The following is a 25,778-nucleotide window of genomic DNA, read 5'->3' as shown; positions in this document are numbered from 1 at the left end:
TCGTATCCAGTTAAATTCGCTGTCCAGTCGAGGATCCCGTTAAGAAGACCCTCAATCCTGTCCGGGACTCCTCGGCCAGCCCTTGACTACGAGCAAAACCAAGATATCACTCCCAAAGGATATGGCGGACCAGAACAACATCCGAACGCAACTCCGCCACCTTCCGGTCCTTGAAGGTCCATTCGCTGAAGTGAACTTTGACCACTTCCCTGACACCCCTCACGATGCTTTCAAAAACTGGTTGGACGAGGCGATCATGGCCGGCGTCAAAGAGCCCCATGCCATGACGCTGGCCACGGTTGACGAACAAGGCTACCCAGACGCTCGAGTCCTCATCCTGAAGAATGTCGATGATCGTGGCTGGCACTTCGCCGTCAAGGCAGATAGCCCGAAAGCTCAGCAGCTGGAGACCAATGGATATGCCGCCCTGACATTCTACTGGCCCCAGGTTGGTCGGCAAATCCGATTGCGCGGAACAGCCCGACAGCTGCCAGAAGCTGAGTGCAGGGAGGACTTCGCCGAGCGTCCGTTTAAATCGAGGGTGAGCGCCATGGCCTCGAAGCAAAGTCAGGTCCTCCAGGACCGCGAGGAGCTCACCCGTCGCATTGCGGAAGTAGAACGTGCCGCATCCACTGGGCAAGAGGACGGCTCTCAGAAGTGGAGAGTATATGCCGTGGCGCCGATGGCGGTGGAATTTTGGCAAGGGTCGAATGATCGCCTTCATTATAGGCTACGCTATGTGCCAGAGACAGAAAATGGTGTTTGGCAAAGGGACCAGCTATGGCCATGACATACTCTTGACTCGACGAAACAGCCAAATTCGAAAAGAGAGCGACAGACTCATCCCCAGGTTTCATTATAACCAAGTACTTGACCAAGTCAGGCCCTGTAGGAGCGATTGCACAGCTGTCCGTAAATCACATTCGATTCTTGACCCTATTGCCTAGTGTTCCCAGTAGTCTTCTCGGTGTCACATTGCTCTTGTTCGTCCTTTTTAATAGATGACTAGTATCACAAATAAATCACCGGGGGGGTAGAGATCCTTGACCATCTGCGATGAGTTCTATAGACGGGTAAGGACAGCCGCTAGAGAAAATTATATCCAGGGTAACCACGACACACGGCCAGGTACAGTTTCACATCAGCCGAATGTCGGGGTGGCCAACGACACGAGTTGGCTGGGGTGACGTCACGACCTGACTGCCGATGAGGGTTTCCGATGCAAGCCCTGAAGCCATCAACCAACGCGACCCAGACAACCCTGTTGTCCTTGAACGAAGGTCCGAACGGCTTCTCGAGGGCGAAACTTAGCGGGATACAGTTATAGCCAGAGGAATTGTTACTCGCCGCCATTGCAGCTTTTTGTGTGGAGTACCGATATCTACCAACAACCTTGAAAGTCAACTACGCTGTCAATCATTTCCAGCGGAGTTAAACGCCGAAAAGAGACCTACAGATTCGGTCAAAACGAAGTCCTACCTTGATTCCTTCCTACGGTAAAGTACGACGCGGCCGTCGAGCATCCCGGATTGGGGGCGGCATACCATTCAGGCCCTCGATTTATGGCGGCTCCGTCCCCCGGCAATCTGTCAGCTCAGCAGCTGGCAGATATCTCGCCGATCGGAACTGCTGTCCTCAATGTGCGAGATGAGATTCTATTCTCGAACCGCCGTTTCCGAGAACTGATGACCTGCCGATCGCGCAGGGCATTCGACGGTTGGTCACAATCGATTGCCCGGGGCGACTACGAGCGGGTGGCAACGGCATATGACAGCGCGCTGAAGGCCAACAAAGCGCTGCGCACCGAATACCGTACGGGCGACGAGCCATGCCAATGGCGCCTCCTCATGCTAACGCCATTCGGCGAGGAAGAACTGCGCGGACTCCCCCTCGGTACCGAGGGAGGCTCCTACTGCACAATCACCGACATCACTGAAGAAAAGCGGGCGGAGATTTCACAAAAGAAAATCGCCGAGGAGGCGCAACGGCGGAAGGAACAACAGGAACGCTTTATCGATATGATCAGCCACGAGGTCCGGAATCCCCTTTCCGCCATTCTACATTGCACCGAAGATATTTTGGAAGCCGTGCAGCAGAAGGACCAACAGGACATCTGGGTCAAGGACATCGCCCAAGCGGCGGAAACGATCAGTCTTTGTGTTGCGCATCAGAAGAAGATCGTTGACGACGTGCTGACGTTCTCGAAGTTAGACGCAGAAATGTTCACCTTATTGCCGCGGCGCGTGCAGCCACGACAGCATCTGGCCATGTCGTTGAGCATGTTTCGACCAGAGCTACGAAAGCATGACATCGACTTCGAATACAAGCTGGACCACTCCTACGCCGACTGTGAAGTGGACTGGATTATCGCCGATCTCGACCGCATGAGTCAAGTTCTCGTGAATCTTGTCTGCAATGCGATCAAGTTCACGGCCAAGGCGGGCAACGAGAAGAAGATATCGGTGTTTATGGGTGCCTCCAAGGTGCGCCCGACGTCCTACCCACCCAACGTAGTCTTCTTCAGCTCCGATGAGTCGGCTCTGCGACGCAATGCGACGAACCGGCCCGAGTGGGGGGAGGGTGGCATGGCCTATATCATGGTCGCGGTGAAGGACACGGGCATTGGAATCACCGAGGAAGCACAGAAGCGGCTGTTTGAACGATTTAATCAAGCCACCCCGAGAACCGAGTCGATCTACGGTGGGTCAGGGCTTGGCCTCAACGTCAGTCGGAGGCTCTGCCATATACACGGGGGCGAAATCGGCGTGAGCTCGAAGGAGGGTCACGGAAGTACATTCGGCTTCTTCTTCACCGTTCGTCGAAGTGTCGAGAGCGCCAAGAGCAAGCCACCTCGACAAGAGCCGGGGGCCATCGCCGAGTTGTGCCGGGATGTCCAAGCGCTCAGCCATGAGGTAACGGAAGGGACAAACGAGATCACCAATCCGGCCATTCCTACCAGTCCTGAGATCACGCATGTGAAGGAGATCTCCCCCAGCGCGTCCAAAGACGAGGCCTGGCAACATACCGCCCGAATCGCCTACGAGGCAGGAAACACGGAGGTGATGCGTCACAGTCCCAGTCTTGCCCAGTCCACCGACCAATCTCAGTATCCCAAGCAGCAACCATCCCAATCACCACGGTCTCCACCGGACGCGACCAAAGAACGACGGGTTCTGGTGGTAGAGGACAACGTAATCAACCAGCGTATTGTGGCACGCAAGCTCGAGTCCATGGGGTTTCGAGTGACCGCGGCCAGTAATGGGCGCGAGGCTCTGGCTATGGTCCAGCAAAGTACATTCGACTGCATTCTAATGGATCAGGCGATGCCAGTGATGGACGGAAATTCAGCGACGCGAGCCGTTCGCGATCTCGAGAAACATGGGATGGCGCATGTCCCGGTTCTAGGCGTCACCGCAAATGTCCGGGCCGAGCAGCAAGCGGAGATGAAGGCAGCAGGCATGGACGACATTATTCATAAGCCATACAAGATGCAAGACCTGTGTGACAAGATTCAGCAGTTGATAGGATGAGTGTCCGTTCAGGTTCAGTTCAACCGAAATATCCTGGGGCGGTCACTTTTTCTGCCGATACCCGAAATCAGCTTAGTGCTCTTTCCCTGAACAGGTCTAACGCGGTGAAGTCTTGGGGAGTTTTAGACATTTTGCCATTTGGACATTCGACGGAGAGAAGAGGGAAGAGACAAATAATCATGATCTATGAAGGAATGAGAGGAGTGGACGGGGATTCTGTATGGAGCCTTACTAGAGCATTCACAAGGGCGTTCAATTCTTGTATTAATACACATCATCGTATATCCCAACAGTCTTGTACTAGTCTGACGGCGAGGATATATATTTTTGATATCTGGGGATTGATCTTGACAGAATCTCCTCAAGTTCACACTGATGATTCAACATAACAATTACGGAACATTGGAGATCTTTCTCATGGGAAAGCCCAGTAATAATACTAGAACTGATCTAAGACGTTGTATCTTCTGCTATGCGCAACACTGACGTCTCCCGCTGAAAGCGACTGATACTGTCTCAATCTCGGTATGGCCATCAGAATGGGTTATCGCACGAAGGTCCACGACGCGTAGTCACTAAAATGATGAAAAGGTTCCTTTGGACGTTGTTTACGAATCGAAGGGGCTTTCCCTTGGAAGCATACGACTGTCCGTCAAAATGAACCTAGTGAAAGTAGACCCAAAACACTCCGGCACTTGATGCTGGCTAGCTCGCGATAAGCCGAATCTCATGCTGAGAGCTCCAATTAATTCGCTTAGATAAATTACCTGCCTCTGCTAGTCTTAGCCGGGTCCCCGCTACTGCAAGTCCGCTCAACACTATCACAGTTGAGATTATGTGCCTGCTGCATGGCTGGCGCTGGTCCGACGCTCTCCGACGGAGATTTGAAAGTTCGCGCATACTACCAGAATCTGAATGATACGATGGCTGGTCCTTGTATACGGTGGCACCGGAAAGCTATGGATGCTCTTTAATTTCCTTCCTCCCCCGGCTCGTGCCATTGCATGTAGCCACGCTCAATGTCTCGTTGCACTGAGGGTGTAACCGTATCCCTTCTCCTGAATCAGTCCCACTGTGACCAGAGGGCTCGACACAATGCGTTTCGTCTCACCTCTCGGCGTTGTCACGCTCTTTGCCTCGTGGCCCTCGCTCAGCCGCGCGATTCATCCGCCCAGGCCGGTTCCTCCGCCGGTCTCTCGACCAGTCTCGACGCGATCCTCGGTAGTTGAAGGAGAGGCAACCTTCGAGCAACTCTTAGATCATCATGACTCCTCAAAGGGGACCTTCTCGCAGCGTTACTGGTGGAGTACGGAGTACTGGGGTGGACCCGGCTCACCGGTATGGTATTTGCCTTGCAGCGATACCTCGCGTGGAAGCACCATGGTCACTGACTGGACACCGTAGGTTGTATTATTCACTCCTGGCGAATCGTCTGCCGATGGATATCAGGGCTACCTCACCAATACCACATTGACTGGTCTCTATGCGCAGGAAATTCAGGGCGCTGTGATTCTGATTGAGCGTGAGCGGGTCATTTCCCTGGGGAAGAGTAGAACATTGGTCTAAAGATGATCTAGACCGTTACTGGGGTGAATCCTCGCCTTATGAGCAACTCACAGCCGAGACGCTGCAGTATCTTACGCTGGAGCAGTCCATTCTGGACTTAACCTATTTCGCCGAAACCGTTCAGTTGAAATTTGACACATCCAATAGCAGCAATGCGCCGAGAGCTGTAAGATAGAGTCCTCATCCAGACGATATCACCAAACAAGAAGAGCCATGTTTCTGATATATGAATTACTAGCCATGGGTGCTGGTTGGTGGGTCATACAGTGGTGCTTTGGCAGCCTGGACCGCTGCCGTCGCCCCGGAGACGTTCTGGGCCTATCATGCCACAAGCGCTCCTGTTGAAGCAATTGACGATTTCGTGAGTGCCACAAGCTCATCATAGATGTTGGTTTGATGGCTCACAGATGTCGTAGTGGCAATATTTCGATCCTATCCGTCATGGCATGGCACCGAACTGTAGCAGAGATGTCTCGTTGGTGGCCAATCACATTGATAGTGTTGGGAAGAATGGATCCGCCGCAGCACAATCGGCTCTAAAAGAGCTCTTCGGTCTGGGAGCTCTCGAGCACTATGATGATTTTGCGGCGTAAGTGCAAGGAATCCGCAACGTCGGAGGCAGACCTAACCTCTACAGTGCCCTTCCGATAGGGCCCTACCTCTGGCAGGACAACACCTTCGTGACTGGATACTCTGGGTTCTTTGCTTTTTGCGACGCTATTGAGGTATAGTTCTACCACATTTGTGGTTTTCTTTGATACATGGGGCTGACTCATTTGGTACAGAATGTCAAAGCCGGCGCAGCTGTTGTTCCAGGGACAGAAGGCGTTGGCTTGCAGAAGGCTCTTACAGGGTACGCGAATTGGTTCAAATCGACTATTCTTCCCGGCTGTAGGTACCCTGCATTGAGCTTTATATCGATGAATCTGACTGTGTCTCTAGATTGCGCCAACTACGGATACTGGAAGGATAACCGGACTGTGGCCTGCTTCGATACGCATAATCCATCTAGTGCCATATTTACGGATACCTCTGTCAATAATGCGGTCGATCGACAGTGGCAATGGTTTCTCTGCAATGAACCTTTCTTCTGGTGGCAAGAGTAAGTTTCACTTACCTGTATACCAAGCATAATCTAAAATTTAGTCTCAAGCGGTGCCCCGGACGGTGTCCCAACAATTGTTCCCCGGACTGTGAATGCAGCGTACTGGCAGCGCCAGTGCTCACTATACTTCCCCGAAGTGAATGGTTACACGTATGGCAGTGCAAAAGGAAAGACTGCTGCGACTGTCAATAGTTGGACAGGAGGGTGGTCTGAAAACAGGAACACCAGTCGTTTGCTCTGGGTGAATGGGTAAGGATAGCCTGAGCTTGCGACACAACGAGGGATTGAGGAAACACTTTATTAACATGTTCCCAGGCAATATGATCCTTGGCGCGATTCGGGTGTTTCATCGACCCATCGCCCTGGTGGCCCACTAACGAGCACACCTGAAGAGCCAGTGCAGGTTATTCCTGGTGGATTTCACTGCTCGGACTTGTATCTCAAGGATTACTATGCAAACGCAGGGGTGAAGCAAGTAGTTGACAATGCAGTAGCTCAGATCAAGTCATGGGTTGCTGAATACTACAAATAGAGAGGTACGAGACGATTCCTGAAGTGAGATGCTGTTTGCCATTTCGATGCGCTGTGTATATACGTACCATGATCTTTTATAATTAGCAAACAACATGGAAGAGGACCGAGTCAGGTCATGACCTACTAGCTCGATTGACCGTAAGACAAGTTTGTTGACATGTTCCCCTCTTATCAAATGCCAATGTTACAATGGTGTATACTGGATGGATGATCGGAGTAGATTACACTCCAAGAGAAACCTTAGTACGAATTCTCATATCCTCACAGATGCAATCGGGTAAGACGACTACAGTAGAACCAATACAAGACACAAGGGATAAGAAATTTAATCGCAGCCATAAACAGTAAAATTCAGTGACCAGTAAGAATACCAGTAGATGAACTATAACGTTGCCAGATCACAAGCACAAGATTCGAGTTAAATCAAACATCGGACCACAGTTCAAGATACATCGTACGTGTCCCGAGATTGCCCAGCCTATTTCATTCCGTTCTTCAAGTTGTCATACTGCGAGGCTGGGTAATCCAATTGATTCTCAACCTTCTCAAAGGCCCCTGTGCCTCCGAGTGCATTGACTGCCTGCTCATACAGTCAGACAACTTCAACATAGCCCATATTAAGGAAGGAGAAACTTACCGTACTAATCAGACTGTCGCTGCCTCCTTTGTCAGAGCTGGTTTCCCACCACATAGAGCCGCCCAGACCCAGTTTCTTGATATATCCAGCCTTCAACTGAACGATCTTGGGGGTGTCATAACTGATCAACCGTTTCTGCTGGCTGTCGTAGCTGTAACTGGCAAGGATATTATCCATCTCATGCACCTCGGATCCCGGCTTTGGTAAGGCTTTGTAGTCCCACACCCCTTTCTCCCAGGTACCCTCGCCATCTGCCGTGAATGGCTTACCTAGACCATCTGTACTAGCGAATGACCGGCCATACAGAGGCATGCCGAGAACAATCTTGTTCGCTGCTACACCTCCTTTTAGATACAGATCAAGTGCCGCTTGGGTGCTGAACGGAGTGCTATCCAGATTTGAATTATCAGGGTATGCGTTGGCTTGGTGCCCAGTCAAATTGGAAAAGCTTCCGGCATAGTCATAAGCCATCAGATTCCAGAAATCCAGCTGGGCGTCCATATCCTTAATGTGCAGTTTGTTGATTTTATCCGGGCCTGGCAGAGATAGTTATGTTAGATAGAACGCTGAGGTGCTCAGAGGGGCCTGATGATTAGCTTACCTGCCGATGTTGCGATCGTGAGGAGGAAATGCTTGCCATTTGCACTCTTTCGACTGTAGTCATCTAGTGCCTAGCTCGGCATTAGTTTAGAACTCTATGAGGCACAATTGGGAAGGAGACGAACAGTTCTGATCTGCTTCAAAAGGAGAACATAGTCGTTGGCTTCTTGATCGTTCTCCGGGTACTAAAACAATCGCAACGAAATCAGTGATCGTACGCAATATTGGAGGGCTGGTGGGACAAGCGGACCTCCCAATCAACATCAATTCCGTCAAAGCCCAAGTCGGACAGCAACTTGACGGACGAGTCGGCAAACAACTTTCGTCCAGCGTCTGTGCTCGCGGCCTTTGCGAAGTTCGGGGAGTAGGTCCACCCGCCAATGGAGAGGATGACCTTCAGGTTGCGGTTTTTCTTCTTCAAGAGATACATCTGTTTGATGCAACCGTAGACATTGTTGCCAGGGTCAGACCATGAGTCACCCGGATAGTGTTTCTCGAAATCAGCGTAGCTATCAGTCATGTAGACTTCCCCAGTCTCAGGGCGCACATTGGCAAAGGCATAATTGATATGGGTGAGTTGGTCGATCACGATATCTTGGGGTTGATGATTGCGGCCGTAGATAGCCTACGGTGCCTTGTCAACCTCATTCCACATTGGGATTAGAGAGATGATACTCACCCAGTTGACGAAGTACGCAACAGATCGATAGCCTGACGCTGCAGGGGCGCCCTGCACCTCATCCCGTCCATCAAGCTTCGAGACGGCCACGCCATGGGCTACCCACGCCCAACCGAGCACAACTGTGAGGCTGAAAAAGATCCTGGTTGAGAAACGCATTGTTGGTCTGTGTGGCTGAGACACTGAGAGAAGGTTGTGAGATGTTTCAACTTCGTGAGATGGGTTGCGATGGTTTTATAGACAAAGGTAGCCACCAAGGAAGTGAATTAACTCTGTATGTAAATTGTCCTCATGGCTGGGCCTATACAGGCGGTCGCCACAGACTGCAGGTGGTGGTCACATCGTGAATGAAAGCGTTTGGGGTTTTGCCGCATTGTCCGAGAAAGTAGGATTGTAGTGTTTCATCCTCATATAGAGAGGCAGAGTTTCTTTATTACACAAGTCTCGGGTTGCATACAGTCGAAACATCATTGTAGTGATCACCCCTTGAGGTTTCTTTGCATACAACGAATGTGGTTATCATTCAGATCAACAACTTAGTATACTTGATTGATCCCAATCGGGGACTGTAGGATCAACCCCAAGCATATGGGAGATGACCGTAACGAGGGAGCCACATCTACTAGTGGGCAAGCCCTGTGCAACGTATGGAATTTACAGTCACCCAATGCCTCCGTTAACGATGGTCATCCTAGCGGCGAGGTAACGCATGCGCCGCATGTGCATACAGACACGGATCATGATTGTGAACTGGCACATGGCAATACAATTTCATTTTGGTTCAAGTTTTGAAAGTAGAAGACCGATACCTCCATGCATAGAACCAACGTAACGGCGCTGGCTAGTGTTGGCCGCGATCCGCGACGGGCCAAGGAGTTCCTTGGCTGGTATCACAACATGTCAGAAGGACAAAGATAACCCTATTCAAAGTTGTACGATGGCCATCGTGGTCACTACAGACAAAGGCACGTGTCCCCCTTCACTAGAATGCTAAATCGAAGGCATCAACTGAAGTTGGTGAGTTTCCCACAGAGGTTTCCCGTGCCTATGGTGTCATTCGCTTAGGACGTAGAGGATGATTAGATGGGCTTTAGGCGCATTCCACTACTTGGCGCACATTTAGTAGCACTGAGTGGAGATTATCTCGAATGCGACATGAAGGAAGATGCTCACACATTCCCCTTACTGCCGATCCCGTATAGCCCAATGAAGCCTAAAGCCTATTGTCAGATTGTCCAAGATCCAGGCGACGTAACCTTGACTGCGCACTTATCCAATCACCGGGATTAGCATCATTGTCAGGAGACTTGGACATATCGCACATCTTGTCTGCGACCTCCACCTTCCGCCCACGCTAGGCTTTCTGATTAAAATTGACACTTGCGATAGATCCACTCTCTGTTGCGATCGAAGAAAGTCGGCTCAGTCCTGTAGCGCGCGAATACCACCCAAGACCACAGTACAACTAGCTGCTACATAGGCTTTGGCTGGGGATTGCAGACGACTGTATCAGTTGACATGAAGGTGACAGCATCTGCCAGTGTCACGCTGTCTGCACGGGCTTGCAGATCCTCATCTGCAGGGGTCACTGGCTCTAGAAATTCCCCTCCAATCATTCTTGTCCGGCCGAGGCAGGAACGCATCCCTTGAATCACGGCCGAGGTTACATCTTGTAATTTAATAGCGCCGCACCTATGCCTGCCTGGGACTACCGCATAACCCGCCGACCGTTTCCTTCCACGGCGATATGATGTGACCTCACCGTTCCGAGTTCAACATACTAGTGGATGGACGTGTAGAGGCGCAGGGGTAACACCGGGTCGGAACGGACGATATCCAGAGCGACGAGAGTGGGAAAGGCTGTTCCTAGAGAGGATATATACGTGAGTAATTCTTGTAGACTAAACCGAAACATGAAGAAGAATTATAATTCGGCATTCTCGCATAGCTAATGACGCCGGTTTTTGCACTGTTCCGATGACTGGCTGGTGGGGCCGATTCGGAGATCCCGAGGATAGGCATAGGAGTTAGGGTCTGGAAAGAGCTGGTGACCAGCTCGCATTTCTCATAGACGGCAGCACGTAGGGGGATCTACTTGCTGGAATCTTTAAACAGCGGGGCAGATCTCTCTCGGGACAACTCACAGTGCCGTATGAAGATGCCTCATGTCTTCAGCCGAAGTTCTCCCGGGACTCCCTCTCGGCATTCCCCAGACAGAATCATAACCCCACAGGCATCCCCGCAAAACAAGTCCAAGGGATTAAAATGATACAAGACAATCCCCATGTATGAGACCCACTTTATGGGCAAGCGTCGGTGGTAATTATACCGACAGGCCTGGTGAAATCCAACTTAAGTGACAATTGTCATCCGCCCCATGTGGGCAGTGTTGCGGACTTTTCGATGAACGCGAATGACTGAACGAAGCTGTATGCGACGATGGTCCTCAAGCAAAGTCTCTTCTGCACAATCAGTGCCGGGTTGTTGGCTAGTCCTGTATTTTGCGAGAATACGTTTACCCCTGTGGGCGTGGCTGTTGGCGATCAGCCTGAGCTGATCACAACCGATTTTGCTGCATTTGTTCTCAATCCGCAGTCTCCTCTGGCAACTGTAGACTATGGCGCAGAGCGCGCGGGATATCCATTTCTCGTTGTTTCGTCTCTCACGCAGCCTGTCCAAGTCGAAGTGAAGTATAGTGAAGAATTCAACGGGCTAGACCACCCTTTCAGTGACGGCCCCTACTCATTCGCCAATCAGCTGGGGAACTCCTTCCGCGTCGAGACGTTCAATATCACCAGGACTGGGAGGGTCACATCTTCCTTAATCCAAGGTGGGCAAAGATGGCAGTCCATTCGCTTGTTGACCGGTGGGACTGTCACACTATCTCAGGTTGGCTTCGACGCGACAATTGACACAGTGGAACCAGAGGATCTCCCTGGACAGTTCACCTGCGATGATGAAGTCTTGAATGAGATTTGGAAGCTAGGAGCGAGGGCTGCTACAGCCGCCTGCGTTGATAAACAGTCTCAGAAAGCAATCTGGGAAGTCGACCCGGTGAACGGCGTATATGCGCGCAGTGTGCGCCCATCCCTGTCAGTCAACGGAACAGCATTTGCCAATTACACCCTGGAATTCGAGACCATGATCCAGAAAGGAGGTAGCTGGTGGTCTGTTGTAAGTGACTATGCGAGGTACCCCGGGATAATGATCGAATGCAACTGATCCGTTTACCTACACAGGCATCACCCATGGCTGGTAGCGCGTACACCATGTTGCTCACCGGCGAGCTTCCGGAAGCCAGTCGACTAGCGAATGTGAACACAACACTAACACCGCCCAACACCATATCGCTTGCCTACGGGGTTGACTTCGTCAATCAGACCACCCTGACAACATGGGTGCTAGATGTGTTCGAGGTGCCGTTCGCAGTGCGCGAAAACACCTGGTACAGAGTATCCGTCGCACTGTCTCCCAGTGGCTATCTTTCGGCCTCGTTGAACAATACGCAAATCTTCAACATCTCACAGGCCGCATATCCGCTGGCAACCGGGGAGTTCTCAGGGTCCTTTGGGTTTGGTGCATACCAAGACCATGCGGCGTACTTCAGAGACGTCAACGTCTATGACACTGGGAATGGGTCTACCTTGTACACAAATTCACTGACGACTAAGGATGTTCTCGCGGAGTATGGCACTCAAGAAAATCAAGAGAGTCTCTGCTTGGACGGCCCAAAGCGCGACCGGCTTGTATGGCTAGGCGACTTCATCCATACAGCGCGAATTCTCGGTGTCAGCACATCAAGAATCGATCACGCTCGAGGGACATTGCAGTACCTGTTAGATTCGCAAATTGAGGATGGCGAGCTGGCTATCTCCCCCAGCATAGGATACAATATGAAAGCCTCGCCGGATGCGTTCGCACCAACTGGCTCCTACTATCTGTCAGACTACCAGCTCTTGGGATTGATTTCCTTTCATGACTTTGTACAGTGGAGTGGTGACCTCTCTTGGGCAAACCACACATGGCCGAAGTGGAAAAAACAGATCGACTGGATAATTGGGAAAGTCAACAATACCACCGGTCTTATCTCTTTCAACGCTGGCGCCTTTATAGGCCCTCAAGATGGTGGATCTGCTGTCGCTTGTGCCAGTGTGCAAGCGCTGACTGGCGCCGCCGAAGTGGCCACTGCGTTGGGAGACACCAAGTCGGCTACTCGCTACCAGCAGGTCGCAGAGTCCATCGCGAATGCCGTCAACAGGCGTCTCTGGAACGGTCAGCTGGGAGCATACAGCTCCTCCCTGGACGATATTGGAAACTTCTCCGTCAGCGGTACAGCATTCTGCATCAGCTCCGGGGTGGCGTCTTCTAACCAGACTGCACGCTCCTTGGCTACCCTATCACGGCTGCGCCTGGGGCCTGGCTACAAAGACTCTTCTGATGTGTCTATCTCAGATCCCACGGTCAATATCTCCCCGAATACTAATGGCTTCCTGCTTCCGGCTCTATTTCAGGCCAATGCTACAAGCATGGGTCTTGAGTTAATCAAGAAGCTCTGGAGCGTGATGCTTCCGCTCGATGAATCACAGAATCGGACTGCAGTGGGAACAAGCTGGGAATATGTCAACTCCCAAACACAGCAACCGGGACTTGGCCTGTTCACCAGTCTCAGCCACCCTTGGGGTGGGGCGCCCACATATGTCTTGACCGAGTGGGCAGCAGGATTGCGCCCTGCCCCGGGGCCCGACGGGTTCGGATACCGCAAGTGGATCGTTGCACCTGAAACAGGCTTCCAGATAGGCTTGAAGAGGGCCCAGGCCAAGGTTGTTACTGCCTTTGACGGGTCACTAAGCGTTGAGTGGCATGTGCGGGATGGTAAGCTTTATGCGAACATCATGGCGCCCACTTCTACTGAGGGACAATTTGTCTTCCGGGGGAAGACTATCCAGCTCTCTGGTAAGGCTTCCTATAATTTCTCTGTGGGTATTCACTAGGTAGTAGTATGCCCACTCGGGTGACCTTGTTCTATCAATGAGAGCATCAGATATGTTTATTTTCCCATCTACCGACCATAGAATCGTCTATGCATGAATCATCGTCGCCAGCCGGACAGACAGAAGCCATACAATGGATGTAAATATTTGCATCTTCTGACTGCGGTCGTGAATCCTCTTGTCTTATTGTTAAAGATTGTCTCCTTTCTTTCCCTCTAGACATAGCTGGGCTTTGCGGCAGCTGTAAGCTGGATTCTAACTGCGCACTCAGGGACTCGGGGGTAGAGCACGACATATAATTGATATGGAGGTCTCAGGATGAGAAATGAGATTTGCATCTGACGGGCTGGAACGTAAAGGAGTTGACTCTTCTTCCTTCTATCAAGCTACTTTGATAAGAACACACTACCTGTATCCAACGAATTATATGCGCTCTATATCTTCGCCATTCCTTGGGTAGACCCTTCATCTTTCTGCCTCTCGTCATGGAATGCCAGTGTTCTTGGTCTAGCAGGAATGTCAAGCATTGTCAACGAGACCCCTGGGAGGAAGGTCGTGTCCCATCGCTGTAGCACTATTCCTGGTAATAACTTAGGGAACTTGTTCAAAATAGTATCTCTTAATTCCGGAGTCTCCATCGCGTCCATCTGTTGCCGACTGTGGGCCATATGCATAATTTGGGACAATCTTGGGGCGCGCATATCTTGGACCTGCTGAAATATGCTGTGAAGTTCCGTAGTCGACGGCGCACCCAAAGACGACGGTTGCGATAAGACCTCCATGAGGTTGTTTGTCAACGCCGCTGCGCTCTCAACTGCTTGGCTTCCTCCCTGCCCGATGCTAGGAAGCATCTGTCACCAAGAGTACTCGTCAGTTACATCACCACTTGCAGTGTCTCTTAAGAGCCATAGCATGCGATCTTACCTTATGTACGGCATCTCCAATGAGCATGACTCTGTTCAGGTGCCAATGTCTGTCCACGCACTCACGCATAGGGGTGTATATTGTCGATATTCTGTTCTTATAGAGATCTGAGAATCGCACATCTGGCGTAATGTGGTCATTCCAGTGTTTTTGCGCGAGGGCATCTTGTTCTTTGTTGCTTAATTGAGGGATATCTTCGCCGTGGAATGTTTGCCCCATGTGCGCCATAAGAAACCAGTACGTCCGGTTATCAGGTCCACTCCCGATGATGTGTGAGGACTGTTCGTTTACTACAAAGTCGAGACAGCCTAAGGGGATTCCAGAAACCCCAGTTGAGACGCCGAAGATGCAGGAATAGGTTGCAGGAGCGTCGTCACCATAATCGTCCTGGTGCCCGAGGGTTTCTGCTAAGCGAACCATTTCTTGTCTGATACAGGAGTGCGTCCCATCGGCTCCAACAAGAATGTCACCGCTGTATCTTGATCCATCTATCGTGGTGACCTCGACGCAGTTCTCATTGTATTGAACCGTTGCGATACGCTTTTGCGTCAACACCTTCGATTTGTCTGAGATACGACTGTAAAGAACCTCGAGCAGTGCCTTGCGGTCCATCCACAGATAGGGATAACCATATCTATCTTGGAATATAAGCGAAAGTCCAGTCCCCGATCGGAGGATACAAGGCATACCTTTCACTTATAGTTGATCCATCCACCGACCCTAGTGCCTTGCCCTCTAGATCTCGCCAGGTTACACTCGTGACGGGATTCCGGGTATGACTGAGTAAATCCTCATAGCAGCCCAGCTGATCAAGGACTCGGAGACCGTTGGGCATCATGCAGATACCAGCCCCAACCTCTGTCACAATATTCGGGTATGCCTCCAGTAATAAATAGTCCACAGCATTCTTTTCCAGCATAAGCGCAAGGGAGAGACCAGCGATCCCACCCCCCACGATTAGGACCTTGCAGGGACGGAGAGGCATTGGAGATACTCTTTTCACGAACAGATGCCAGAGGAGTTTCAACTAAGATAGCCAGAGATTGGACGCCGATGTGCAATACGTTCAGTCGAGGTCTTCGACTGTGCGATCGAGGAATCCATGGCGTTAAATAGTTTGGTGGTTGTTAAATGGTTTGGTGGGTGGCCTAAACAACAGAGCTAAGGCGATACAATATGCCTGGTGACTTGTACTTGTAGCCCCGTTGGTTGACTACGCCTCTAGATGACCCGAGCGGATCCACATCAGATGGATACGATGAAAAGCTACGTGCTCGGTCCACAACATAGCCCCAAAGGGCCGCCTCAGTATGCAATCCCATTGGCAGCTTCGTCTACGATCTTCACTAGTGGCTATCGTATGTGATTACAAGAGTATCAGTCAAGTATCATCGCCCTTACGGGCATATCTCTGGGAAGCTATCAGGGAGCAGGGGCCAGGGATGATGACTCAACAGAACTCAATTTGGTCTAGGAATCTCTCTATGGGAAAACAAAATAGCAAAAGGGAAGCAACTGGATATTTCTTCTTTCTTCTTTATACGCCGTGTCGCCGGAGCCCTCAACGCGCCATAACCTGCTGCAGCGCCTTCTTTCTCTTCTTCCCGACTCTATCCTCCCCGGGCCACGCCTCTCCGTGTGCTCGATAGCTGGTAAGCCTCGACTATGCGCCTTGGGGCTCCAGGACGACTTGCACAGTAACATCGAGGGTGTGAACTACGATTTTAGTGCTGGACTTTGAAACAAGGAGAGCAAGAAAGGAATACAGCTGACTGCTTGCGCGTCAATTGATGCTTAGTGGCCAGGCCGCGCAGCTCTCGTTACGGGTGCTGCCAGTAGGGCTTATACGAACGAGCTCATTCGCAACCTGCTGAACAAGCCGCGATGGTGGAATAGGCTTCCATCTGAGCAGCGAAGGCGTTGAACGCTCGTACACAGGACCAACGGGACATACATTTGACGCTTTCAAGGAGGTCCAGCGGAGACCATTCACCATCAACCATAGATGCATCGCGTGCCCTGTTCGTACTAGACACGCGCATCTTTTGCTGATGGTGCGTCATTATGGCCACAAGTTCCTTGGCTGATAGACGCTGTCCCGCCCGATTGGTGACGATGGGAGTCGTGTCATCGGGGAGCTGGCCCGTCGCCAAACAGGTCTGCAGCTCCAATTTCAATGTTTGAGAGGCCAAAGAAACACACCAGTTGGAATCGAACGGCCCCTCGCGATGTGGCCAGTACCAAAGCAGTTCCATGGCTTGCCACCGCACCGTGTAATCCCGACAAGCGAACGCAGTATGGAAGAGGGGAGGAATGATGCCACATTGAATGCTGATACTCGGTCGCTCGGGATACTTTTGGAGGAATGCTTCGGTGAGGATGACGACCATCCGATAGTCGGGGGTATAACAATCCAGGACGGCGATGTCTCCACCGACGAGGCATGTTTTTAACGCCACCGATAAGCCTGTGATCCATATGTCTACTAGGTCGGCCCCTCTCTGTTCTGCACGACTTAGGCGATTGTACATGTTGCTGTAAAATTGCTTGAACTGCCGTATGAACTGGCTAAAATGGGACCAGGTTTCGAGCTGTTGTCGGTGCAATGCCTCATAGTCGGGACCGATGTGATCCGGTGGGCGATACATACAGGGAGAAATAAACTGAAATACCATGCTGAAGTAGGGTTCAAAGACACGGAGGACATCTTGGAGGCTTTGGAAGGGCATTAGCGAATCGCTATCAATGTGACGATCGCTCAGTTCATTCTCAATACATAGGAGCGGACCTCCGACCCCAAAATGTGTGGACATGGTATCCAAGTGCGCAAATGCCGCGACGAGGCTCTGTTCGACCAGCTCCTCCCGAGGTGTCGGTGCGATCAGTTGGCGGTGAGCCTGGAGGCCTTGCAGGATACGGATACCACTCTGGAGGTGGCTGAATGCGTTATCATAATGTCCGCATAGCAGATCCGATAGCACGAACAGAAGGCAGCAGACCAGGGTGACGTTACAGAAGCGAGGATCCTGGGATGTGCGGCGCTTGGTCAACAGATTAAAAGCGCGGCTCAACTGCTCCAGAGCGAACTGATGCCATGTATTTCGCGGTTGGTCCATGGGCAACAGCATCCCCTTGGCTTCAGAGTCGTAGTGAATCGCACTGAGGGCGACCACCGCATGGTATACGGCTGGCTCAGACTGAGAGATCTGAAAGACCAGCTTTTCCCATAGGGTTGAATCGAAAAGACCGAGCAGGGTGGGGATGGTGTGATTTTGGAAATATGAGAGGCACCGCCGCTCGTCCGAGGTCATCTTCCAGCGAAAGCCATTGAGGATCTCCACCTGGACCTGTGTTGTAGGGCCCTTCACCGTCCTCCCCTTGACGGGTAGCCGATAAAGATCATAGCCATCGCAGCGTCGGCCGCTGGATGTGCAGTTTTGACACGAGCCCGGGGCCTCGTCACATTTGATATGACGCGCTCTGCAGGTACGACATCCCGTTCGTGATCGCTTCCCGCCTGCCCTTTGGCGATCTGTACGCGTTGGTTTCATGGTGAGGGTGGGTGTGGTCGTGGATAGCATAGCGGATCGTAAGGCTGAGATCTCCACGCACCGTACCCTTAGCTGAATATATCTAGGCAACGGCCGATCGGCGGAAAAGGGGGACGACCTCAGCCGCAGCATTCAATGAGGCTGACAGTCGGAATTCCACTCCACAGCCTCAGTCGAAGCTGGCTTGTCATCCAATCAGACTAGTAACGCAGGCGAAGAGGAACGAGCCGTCAGCCGTCAGCCGTGACTAGTTCATTTAGTCTAGCAGGAACGCTGATCTTGCACTTGATGTTCTCTTTCTTTGACTTTCCTTTTACTCTGGCTTGATTTCTTGTGCCTCTCCCCAATCCGTACCTGGTGGCCACACTTGTATCTCCCCGTTCTCCAACGTCCAGGATACCCCCATCACTCCACCTAGAGGGCCTGTGTCCAGCTACAACTTCTGAAACGGCCCCCAGTAACCGAGTGGAGACACGTACGTCGGTGCTCGGACTAGAAGATAGTAAGACACTAACTGGTGCCCCACCGCATTGCAACGTGAGAGCAGCGCCAAGACACACAGCATGGACGTCCGGGTTCGGTACCTTTTTAATGCTGCTCACGGCCCAGACGGAGGCTTAGCATCCGTGGGGCCTTCAGCTGTCACCGAGACCGCTTCGTGAATGGGATTGTTCTCGATTCGCCTTTGCTCCAACCATGTCACCACCCCTGCGAAGCCGACGACGAGGCAGGCCAGGGCAACGAAAAGACCAGTCGTCCAGCTCGGCCGATTCAATCGATTCATCGTCCACATACATAAGGCGAGACAAATCTGGAAGACGGTGTTGAGCATGTTGCCCCAAACCACGACGTCCATCTTCCAGAGCGGAGTTGGTTTGAGATGTGGTACGTCTAGTTTGGTGGAAGAAGATGCACTGGGCAGCATTTCCATCACCTCCCGAGGCCGAAGGAACCAACTAGAATGGATGTCTGCCAGATGAACGAGCCCTCTTTGACGAGTTCGTTCCGATCGACTTAGTCGCCATAGCCCCCAGAAATATAGGTCGCGCATGCGCCAGGGCGCCAGCCCAAATCCCGTCACACAGAAAAGGGCGTTCAGGATTTGAGAGTCGATCTCGATCCAGACTCGGCGCGACGAGTCAAGGCTGTCGCAGTCAGGGTGACACATCGCCGGCGCTGCATTGCACATCAGGAGGAACAGCATGCCTCCCCAGGCAACAATATTCAATGCGTAGATCGTGGTCAAGATACCCATGGGCGTGAGCATCCAACGCACGAGCGGACGAGCGGACGTTGTCCAGAAGCTGTCAGAAGACTGTGTGGCTTCATCAGTCTTATTCTGTATCTATGCTCAACGATCAGCCAATGTACGGCACTTCTACCATGCGACGTACTCGATTGTAAGAATGAACCCAGCTCTTTCTGAGACCCCTATCCCGTTTTACCTCGAAGGCTGCACTACGTTCTTCCTTGGTCTTCAACCCTGACTCCAGTAATTCATCTTGTGTCCTCTGAAGGCTGACAACTTCATAAGCCTGCAGGGAAGGAATTGTTAACCGGATGATGGTCATGATGTATCTGCCTTGTAAGATATGGCAGAAACACAAATAATATGGGACATTCGGATTTCAAAAGGTCCAGAAGATGTCTGCACATTCTGCAGAAGATAAAAGATGGTCCTGTTGCCTGCATGATGGCTCAGATGGACCGATTTGGCAGCGGGTACGAATACGAATCGACAGCATGGACCACCGTTTCTTTTTTTACCCCCAAGTGGGTTCCTTCGACGTGGCCAACACCAACACCACGTCGAAGCCATAAGTGAAGCCTTGGCGGAAATTTGACAGATATTCACTTAAAATTTGTTTGTTCTTGTTTTCTCCGAAGTCTGTTGCATGGGTCGTCCTACACCATGGAAGTTGTGCGATCGTCTGTCTTGTGTCTACCGCACGAACATGATGGTCTCGAAGGATAAGAGTGAGAATCCTCAACCAAATACGTGATGATAAGGCGGCAAAAGTGAGATCATTCTAGCGTGGTATCTAGCACATCTATTGTCTAATCTACTTACTTTACAATTTCCCTTGCGCCGGCTGGGTGCGCTTCCCATTCTTCAAATTTCGCTCGTATCCGACCACCATACAAACCTGGGAGCTGATGGCGACCAACTCTCCATTCTGGTCAAAGATCTCCACGCCAAGGTCAGCCCGTCCGGCGCGAAAGGATTTTGTGACCACACGGCTATGTAACCAGCCAGCTCCGTCGGGAGGGAGGGATTTTTTTAAATCCACGTTGAAAGCCACCGTAGGGAACCAGAAGGGACCCGGTGGACGGCTCTGTTTGTCTTCTGGGTCGTGGGTGCTAGCCCAGGCGGAGGTTGCCATGGCACCCAGTCTATCCAACGCCATCGGAAACAGATCGAGTAAGCACATTACCGCCTCGTCTGTCCATCGGGCAGGAGTCTGGCCACCGGGACGAAACCGCGCCCACTGATCCACGGTGGTATTGATGCGCTCCTGCACAGTGGATGGCGGTAGAGCTCCAAAGAGCTCCAAATGCTGAGAGACTGCCATTGCGGGAATTGCGGGGAATCGTGTCCATGGACCATCTCTACCCTGTTCCGCCAGGGTAGCAAAATCGATCCCGCCGTCCGGTTTTGAACCTGGCGGTGGGATTGGCTGCAGGGTCGAATTCCCGCTCACCACAGGGCCTTCCTGATCTGCCTCCGCCGGACTGACCGTTATGTATCCCACCGCTTTAGTTTGCGGTCCTTTGGACGCTGCATCCTGCGAAAGCGTTACTTGAATAGTACTCGTTCGCGCGCCGAATTTGACGTCTTCAACGGATAACGTGGCCGGTCCGACTTGTGTCGCCCGTACAAAGGTTAATTGAAAGGAGATCGGTAGGACGGGTTTAGATCGGTAGGGCGACGCATCGGATCGAGCGAAATGCGTGGTGGCCAGGCGGTAGAGGATGGCTGCCGTATAACCTCCATGGGGGACTAAATCGAGGTTAATGATGATCATGCACGAACCAAAGGAAACATTTCAAGTTACCATTTCCGATACACCAGTCCTTGTGTAAATGCGCCGAGTATGTATGCGAAGTCAGAGGAGTGACCTTGATCGCTTCCTCGAAGAGTTCGGAATGTGGAGGTGACATTTCTATATAGTATCTGTTGCGCAGTGCAGTCGATGAATAGGCGCAGTTGAGGAACAGGGACCCATCCTGCTTTTCTTTTTCTGTCTTATTTGCATGGCGATAGATTTGCCTGTTTAGCCAACCGAAGTTCGCTTTGAGGAATCAAATGGGAGGATGGATTAGTCGCATATCCACACTTCCGTCCATGCAACCTCGGCAATAAGATAGGCCATCACGTGGGACCACGTGGGACCGTCAAACAAGGGAATCGAAGATCCATCAAGTAGGACATGAAATAAAGGAGGGCGGAAATAGAACAGAAATCGAAGGAGATATCGTGCAATGTGAAAAGCTGGAAGACATCCAGACAGTTGGATATTGTCGTTGCATTGTATATATTTCCGTAGACCTCGGCAATTCGCGACAACTGGCACTAGTCTGTATTGAGCACTAACTACGCTAACCCCATCCGTCGTAGTTCTCTAGCATCGATCCACGGTGGAGTCATTCCGAAACTAAGTTGTAAGGATGTATATCCTCTCGTACTGGAATGAGAAGATGGCTTCGAATTGCAAAGAGTCCAAGATCAGGGCCTTCTGGTGTCCAGATAGTCAACAACACAATATGTCCATTTATCGTATCCGGGTTAAGCATGACTAGCCCCGATCACGAGATCCGGTACGGCATGCATGCGTTGTCGCTGCCGATCGCCAATGCATTTCAGATACAGCCCCTCTAATTCTAGGTCAAACATATACATTCCAAAAACTCATCGCATCACATTGAGGGACCACTATTTATCATTTTCAGTCTATATCGTCTACCAGTCAAGATGAAAACCATAACCCCATTTCCCCTCGAGAATCTGCCATACGGAGTGGTCTCCACGCCGGATGATCCAACCCCGCGGTGTGCAACTGCATGGGAGGACTATGCCATCGACCTTGGCCGCCTCCAGAGGGATGGGGTCTTTAACTCAATCCCAGGCATGATTGACGGTGCCTTCAGCCAGGTATAGCCACCCCGCCAATGTTGCTATGGTAGAGCTTGACCCATCATCTTTCTCAAAGCCTGTGCTGAATGTCTTCGCATCAACTCCTCAATCCACGCAAGCCGAAGTGAGAGCGCGTCTGGTTCGGTTCCTTGAGGGCGCGACTGAAGCCCATAAGGAGAAGTACTTCATTCGCTTGTCGCAAGTGACGAACCATTTGCCAATGGAGACCGCGAACTTCTCCGACTTTTACTGCTCGCTCGAGCATGCAAAAAATGTAAGTGTCCATGTTCCTTGGCCTTGCCTTTCGGGAGAGCGGAGGACTCGCTGGCTGACTATATGCATGCATAGTGCTCAAACATCATGGGCCTCGAGATCAATCCAAACTGGTACTACATTCCGTCAGTCTACAACGGCCGCACCTCTAGTCTTAGAGTATCGGGACAGCCTGTCCGCCGACCGTGGGGTGTTATATCGGAACCAGGTGCATCCTCGCCGGCGACGTGGTCACGAAGTAAGAGGCTCGACTTCGAGCTCGAGATGGGTGTGTTCTTGTCGAAGCCTCTACGGCCTGGTCAGATCCTCGACATACGCAACGCCAAAGAGCATGTCTTTGGTTTTGTCATTTTGAATGACTGGTCGGCGAGGGACATCCAAGGATTTGAAATGGCTCCTCTTGGTCCGTTTCATAGCAAAGGATTTGGAACCACGATCTCACCATGGATCGTCACGCTCGATGCACTGTCGCCCGTAGAGTGCCCCGTATCTATTCCGCAGAGCCCACCACCCTTATCCCATTTGGCCTGGAAAGGGGACCACTCACATGCGACGTGGGATATTGAGCTGTCCGCGAGGATATTGAGTTGGTGTCCCCATTAGGCCTGCACCGTGAGAGTCACGCTAATTGCTTGAGCAGGAAAAGGGAAGACATATCACATTACTTCCACGAACCTAAAAGATCTATATTGGACGCCGTATCAGCAACTCGCCCATCTTGCGAGCGCGGGAGAAGGCCTCTCCACGGGAGATATATTTGGCACAGGTACTATCTCAAACGATGTACGTCCTATCTTCTGCTCTTATGGTCGCTGCCCTCCATAGGATCAACTACTAGTACGTTAGCTAATGCTACGTGCAGCGACTCAATGGAGTCGGCGAAAAGTCCGGCCTGGCTTGTCTTCTAGAAAGGGCCCTGCCCGAGAATAAATTAGCATGTATGGAGATAGACAGCCTTGAGTATCTAGAAGATGGGGATGAGGTCATCATGGAAGGGTGGTGCTTACATCCAGAGACCGGTAGGTATTTTGGATTCGGCGAATGTCGAGCTGTGGTAGTGCCCGCGTTGGACCAGCGGGATATGTGATATAGGGCTATATCGCGTGTGGCAATGGCGACAGGGGGCTCTCTTATAGTATTTTCCTGGTTTAATGCCATGTTGGACCAGGCTAGCCGATACGAATGGACGACCAGCAACTGCAATACCCTTCAGGATCCGCTTAGATGAACTACACCTTCCACTGTTGGAATCTCCCTACCGCTTCCTACGACTACTAACTACTACTTATTGTTGTTTTTATTGTTACTGCTCACGTGCAGGGGCTCCGTGGCCTCGGTGGACCCGATTCGATGGATGCATGCAGCAAACGCAAGGGGTGAATACTAGTACCATCCAGACTCAACCTCAACTTTCTCCCTAAAATCACCCTTCTTCGCAGTATATATAAGGTACCCACCCAAAAACATGACAGAATTGTAGATGGTACCTAAATCAGTGTATTTGTTCATCACTGGGGTCGAAAATGATGGATTTGAAAGATCAAGAGGCAGGTGGGGACGCGCAACAGGAGACTATCGAGGACACGAAGGTCGTGTTAGGTGCGACAGACGAGCGCATTCTATGGGATGAAAAGGAATCCCAGACTGTCGTGCGCAAGTTCGACATGCGACTGCTAGCTCTTTTCACTGTCATCAATCTGTTCAGTTTCATAGATCGCGTTAATATCGGCAACGCGCGTTTACTGGGACTAGAAAAGGACCTGGGGTTATTCGGACTACGCTTCAACATTGCGCTGATGTGTCTTTTCGTGTCGTATTGCATTGTGGAGTTACCTTCAAACATTCTGTGCAAAATCGTTGGGGGACATATCTATATCCCTACCCTTGTGCTTTGCTTTGGCATCATTACGATGCTCACCTCGCTGGTGGAGCAGAAAGGCGGCCTGTACACATGTCGCTTCCTCTTGGGGGTCTTTGAAGGTGGTATTTCCCCCGGATTGGTCTTCATGTTGGCTTTATTGTAAGTCCCCTGGCCCTTTTCGTCTCTTGCTAGCGGATCCCGACAATGCAGTTACCGCCGGCATGAATTAGGTGTCCGAACAAGCATTTATATCTCTGCGTCTTCAGCGAGCGGTGCTTTCGGTGGTCTCTTAGCGATCGGACTGTCTAAGATTCCACCCTGGGGTCTCATTCATACATGGAGAAACATTTTTTTCTTCGAGGTGGGTAGCTCTCTTCCTTCACGGGAATATCTAACAGTACCCCAGGGCTTGGTGTCCATCATTCTCGCGGTCATCGCGTTCATCTGCATCCCAAGTGGCCCAGAAAGCGCGCGGTTCTTAACAGAATCCCAAAAACGCGTCGCCGTGGATAGGATGCGCATCGACTCTGCTGGAACAACTGAACATTCGCAGACTAAGTTCCGCCATGTTGTCCAGGGGTTGACTACGCCGCCGGTTATATTCTGCGCCTTCGGGTTCTTCTTTGGAAAGTAAGTCATCTACCGCGATCAAACCGGTGGACTCTTTGCTCAAGCAGCCTGACAGCACTTGCGCTCAATCCTTCTCCCTGTTTTCACCATCTATAATCAGCGCCATGGGTTATACCAAGGAGCTAGCTCAGCTGTTATCAGTTGGACCTTACGTATGTCTCATGGTTCCATTACAATCTCACGCAGACCGCGGTGACTGATCAAGTAGAGTGTTAGGCTGCCGCCTGTGCGATATCCATCGTGGTCGGCTACATCTCTGACCGTTATGAAAACCGGGGCTGGGTGATCTTTGTTACCATTCCGTTCGGAATCGCTGGCATGGGCCTGCTCGAGTTCCTCCCGGCTTCTATGCCGGGTGCCAAGTACGGAGCCTTATACCTTGCGGCGCCAGGCATCTACAGCTTTCTGCCTCTCTGGCTGGCCTGGGCCGTTAATAATGCCGCGACACCGACCGTCAAAGCGGCATCGTCGGGTCTAGTCTTCGCCGTCGGGTCGCTGGGCGGGATTCTCGCACCGTGGGTCTATTTACCAGGGGATGCGCCGAGCTACCGCACGGGTCATACCATCATGTTTTCTTTTTTATTTGGAAGTTGGGCGATTTGCATTGGCTTGATGGTATATATCAAATGGGAGAACCGCGTCAGAGAGATGGGAAAGCGAGATCGTGTGCTGGAAGGATTGGGGCCTGAGGAGCAACTAGAGCTGAGTAGTCGACATCCAGCATTTCGCTATGCTGTGTGATATTCAAAGCAAGGTATGTGG

General features: G+C 51.5%; 9 protein-coding genes across 9 annotated transcripts; 4 read left to right on the top strand and 5 right to left on the bottom strand.

Annotated features, from left to right (window-relative positions):
• Positions 1–121: 121 nt before the first annotated feature.
• On the top strand, positions 122–3,530 carry BDV37DRAFT_271453 (uncharacterized protein; the record flags this gene model as incomplete). Its single annotated transcript, XM_032084721.1, has 3 exons — positions 122–541; positions 618–850; positions 1,706–3,530. The coding sequence occupies 3 exons, from the start codon at positions 122–124 to the stop codon at positions 3,528–3,530; spliced, it is 2,478 nt and encodes an 825-aa protein (XP_031941676.1).
• Positions 3,531–4,415: 885 nt separating this feature from the next.
• On the top strand, positions 4,416–6,733 carry BDV37DRAFT_294021 (putative serine peptidase; the record flags this gene model as incomplete). The annotated part of the gene is made up of 10 exons (XM_032089554.1): positions 4,416–4,868; positions 4,935–5,052; positions 5,108–5,262; positions 5,335–5,457; positions 5,513–5,685; positions 5,734–5,821; positions 5,882–5,987; positions 6,039–6,198; positions 6,250–6,450; positions 6,517–6,733. The coding sequence occupies exons 1-10, from the start codon at positions 4,626–4,628 to the stop codon at positions 6,731–6,733; spliced, it is 1,584 nt and encodes a 527-aa protein (XP_031941675.1). The 5' UTR covers positions 4,416–4,625.
• Positions 6,734–7,086: 353 nt separating this feature from the next.
• On the bottom strand, positions 7,087–8,810 carry BDV37DRAFT_282903 (glycoside hydrolase family 18 protein; the record flags this gene model as incomplete). Its single annotated transcript, XM_032087154.1, has 7 exons — positions 7,087–7,117; positions 7,245–7,315; positions 7,373–7,908; positions 7,974–8,043; positions 8,098–8,157; positions 8,223–8,597; positions 8,652–8,810. 7 exons carry the CDS (start codon positions 8,808–8,810, stop codon positions 7,087–7,089), a joined length of 1,302 nt encoding a protein of 433 aa, XP_031941674.1.
• A 2,041-nt stretch (positions 8,811–10,851) lies between these two features.
• BDV37DRAFT_294017 (Six-hairpin glycosidase-like protein) lies at positions 10,852–13,667 on the top strand. The gene is made up of 3 exons (XM_032089553.1): positions 10,852–11,825; positions 11,891–12,096; positions 12,127–13,667. The coding sequence occupies exons 1-3, from the start codon at positions 11,091–11,093 to the stop codon at positions 13,640–13,642; spliced, it is 2,457 nt and encodes an 818-aa protein (XP_031941673.1). The 5' UTR covers positions 10,852–11,090; the 3' UTR covers positions 13,643–13,667.
• A 566-nt stretch (positions 13,668–14,233) lies between these two features.
• Positions 14,234–15,551, bottom strand: BDV37DRAFT_271449 (FAD-dependent oxidoreductase; the record flags this gene model as incomplete). The annotated part of the gene is made up of 3 exons (XM_032084720.1): positions 14,234–14,449; positions 14,567–15,200; positions 15,256–15,551. 3 exons carry the CDS (start codon positions 15,549–15,551, stop codon positions 14,234–14,236), a joined length of 1,146 nt encoding a protein of 381 aa, XP_031941672.1.
• A 519-nt stretch (positions 15,552–16,070) lies between these two features.
• Positions 16,071–18,449, bottom strand: BDV37DRAFT_247721 (Zn(II)2Cys6 transcription factor). The gene has a single exon (XM_032081903.1). The coding sequence runs from the start codon at positions 18,247–18,249 to the stop codon at positions 16,423–16,425; it is 1,827 nt and encodes a 608-aa protein (XP_031941671.1). The 5' UTR covers positions 18,250–18,449; the 3' UTR covers positions 16,071–16,422.
• Positions 18,450–19,478, bottom strand: BDV37DRAFT_247720 (DUF2985 domain-containing protein). The gene has a single exon (XM_032081902.1). The coding sequence runs from the start codon at positions 19,382–19,384 to the stop codon at positions 18,716–18,718; it is 669 nt and encodes a 222-aa protein (XP_031941670.1). The 5' UTR covers positions 19,385–19,478; the 3' UTR covers positions 18,450–18,715.
• Positions 19,479–19,592: 114 nt separating this feature from the next.
• On the bottom strand, positions 19,593–21,622 carry BDV37DRAFT_247719 (thioesterase family protein). Its single transcript, XM_032081901.1, has one exon. It carries the CDS (start codon positions 21,141–21,143, stop codon positions 20,190–20,192), a length of 954 nt encoding a protein of 317 aa, XP_031941669.1. The 5' UTR covers positions 21,144–21,622; the 3' UTR covers positions 19,593–20,189.
• Positions 21,623–21,786: 164 nt separating this feature from the next.
• Positions 21,787–25,757, top strand: BDV37DRAFT_271446 (uncharacterized protein; the record flags this gene model as incomplete). Its single annotated transcript, XM_032084719.1, has 8 exons — positions 21,787–21,895; positions 22,267–22,526; positions 22,601–23,111; positions 23,166–23,308; positions 23,846–23,901; positions 24,006–24,495; positions 24,793–24,954; positions 25,233–25,757. 8 exons carry the CDS (start codon positions 21,787–21,789, stop codon positions 25,755–25,757), a joined length of 2,256 nt encoding a protein of 751 aa, XP_031941668.1.
• Positions 25,758–25,778: the final 21 nt, after the last annotated feature.

The sequence above is a fragment of the Aspergillus pseudonomiae genome (assembly GCF_009193645.1).
Source record: "Aspergillus pseudonomiae strain CBS 119388 unplaced genomic scaffold BDV37scaffold_31, whole genome shotgun sequence".
Classification (NCBI taxonomy): Eukaryota; Fungi; Ascomycota; class Eurotiomycetes; order Eurotiales; family Aspergillaceae; genus Aspergillus; species Aspergillus pseudonomiae.
This window is presented reverse-complemented; position numbering and strand designations above follow the sequence as displayed.

Coding starts and splice junctions, on each gene's coding strand:
- BDV37DRAFT_294017 (XM_032089553.1), top strand. CDS start 11,091: ATGGTCCTCAAGCAAAGTCTCTTCTGCACAATCAGTGCCGGGTTGTTG. Junction 11,826..11,890: donor GAGGTAGCTGGTGGTCTGTT/GTAAGTGACTAT, acceptor TTACCTACACAG/GCATCACCCATGGCTGGTAG. Junction 12,097..12,126: donor GCAGTGCGCGAAAACACCTG/GTACAGAGTATC, acceptor ACTGTCTCCCAG/TGGCTATCTTTCGGCCTCGT.
- BDV37DRAFT_247719 (XM_032081901.1), bottom strand. CDS start 21,143: ATGATCATCATTAACCTCGATTTAGTCCCCCATGGAGGTTATACGGCA.
- BDV37DRAFT_247720 (XM_032081902.1), bottom strand. CDS start 19,384: ATGCTCACGCCCATGGGTATCTTGACCACGATCTACGCATTGAATATT.
- BDV37DRAFT_247721 (XM_032081903.1), bottom strand. CDS start 18,249: ATGCTGCGGCTGAGGTCGTCCCCCTTTTCCGCCGATCGGCCGTTGCCT.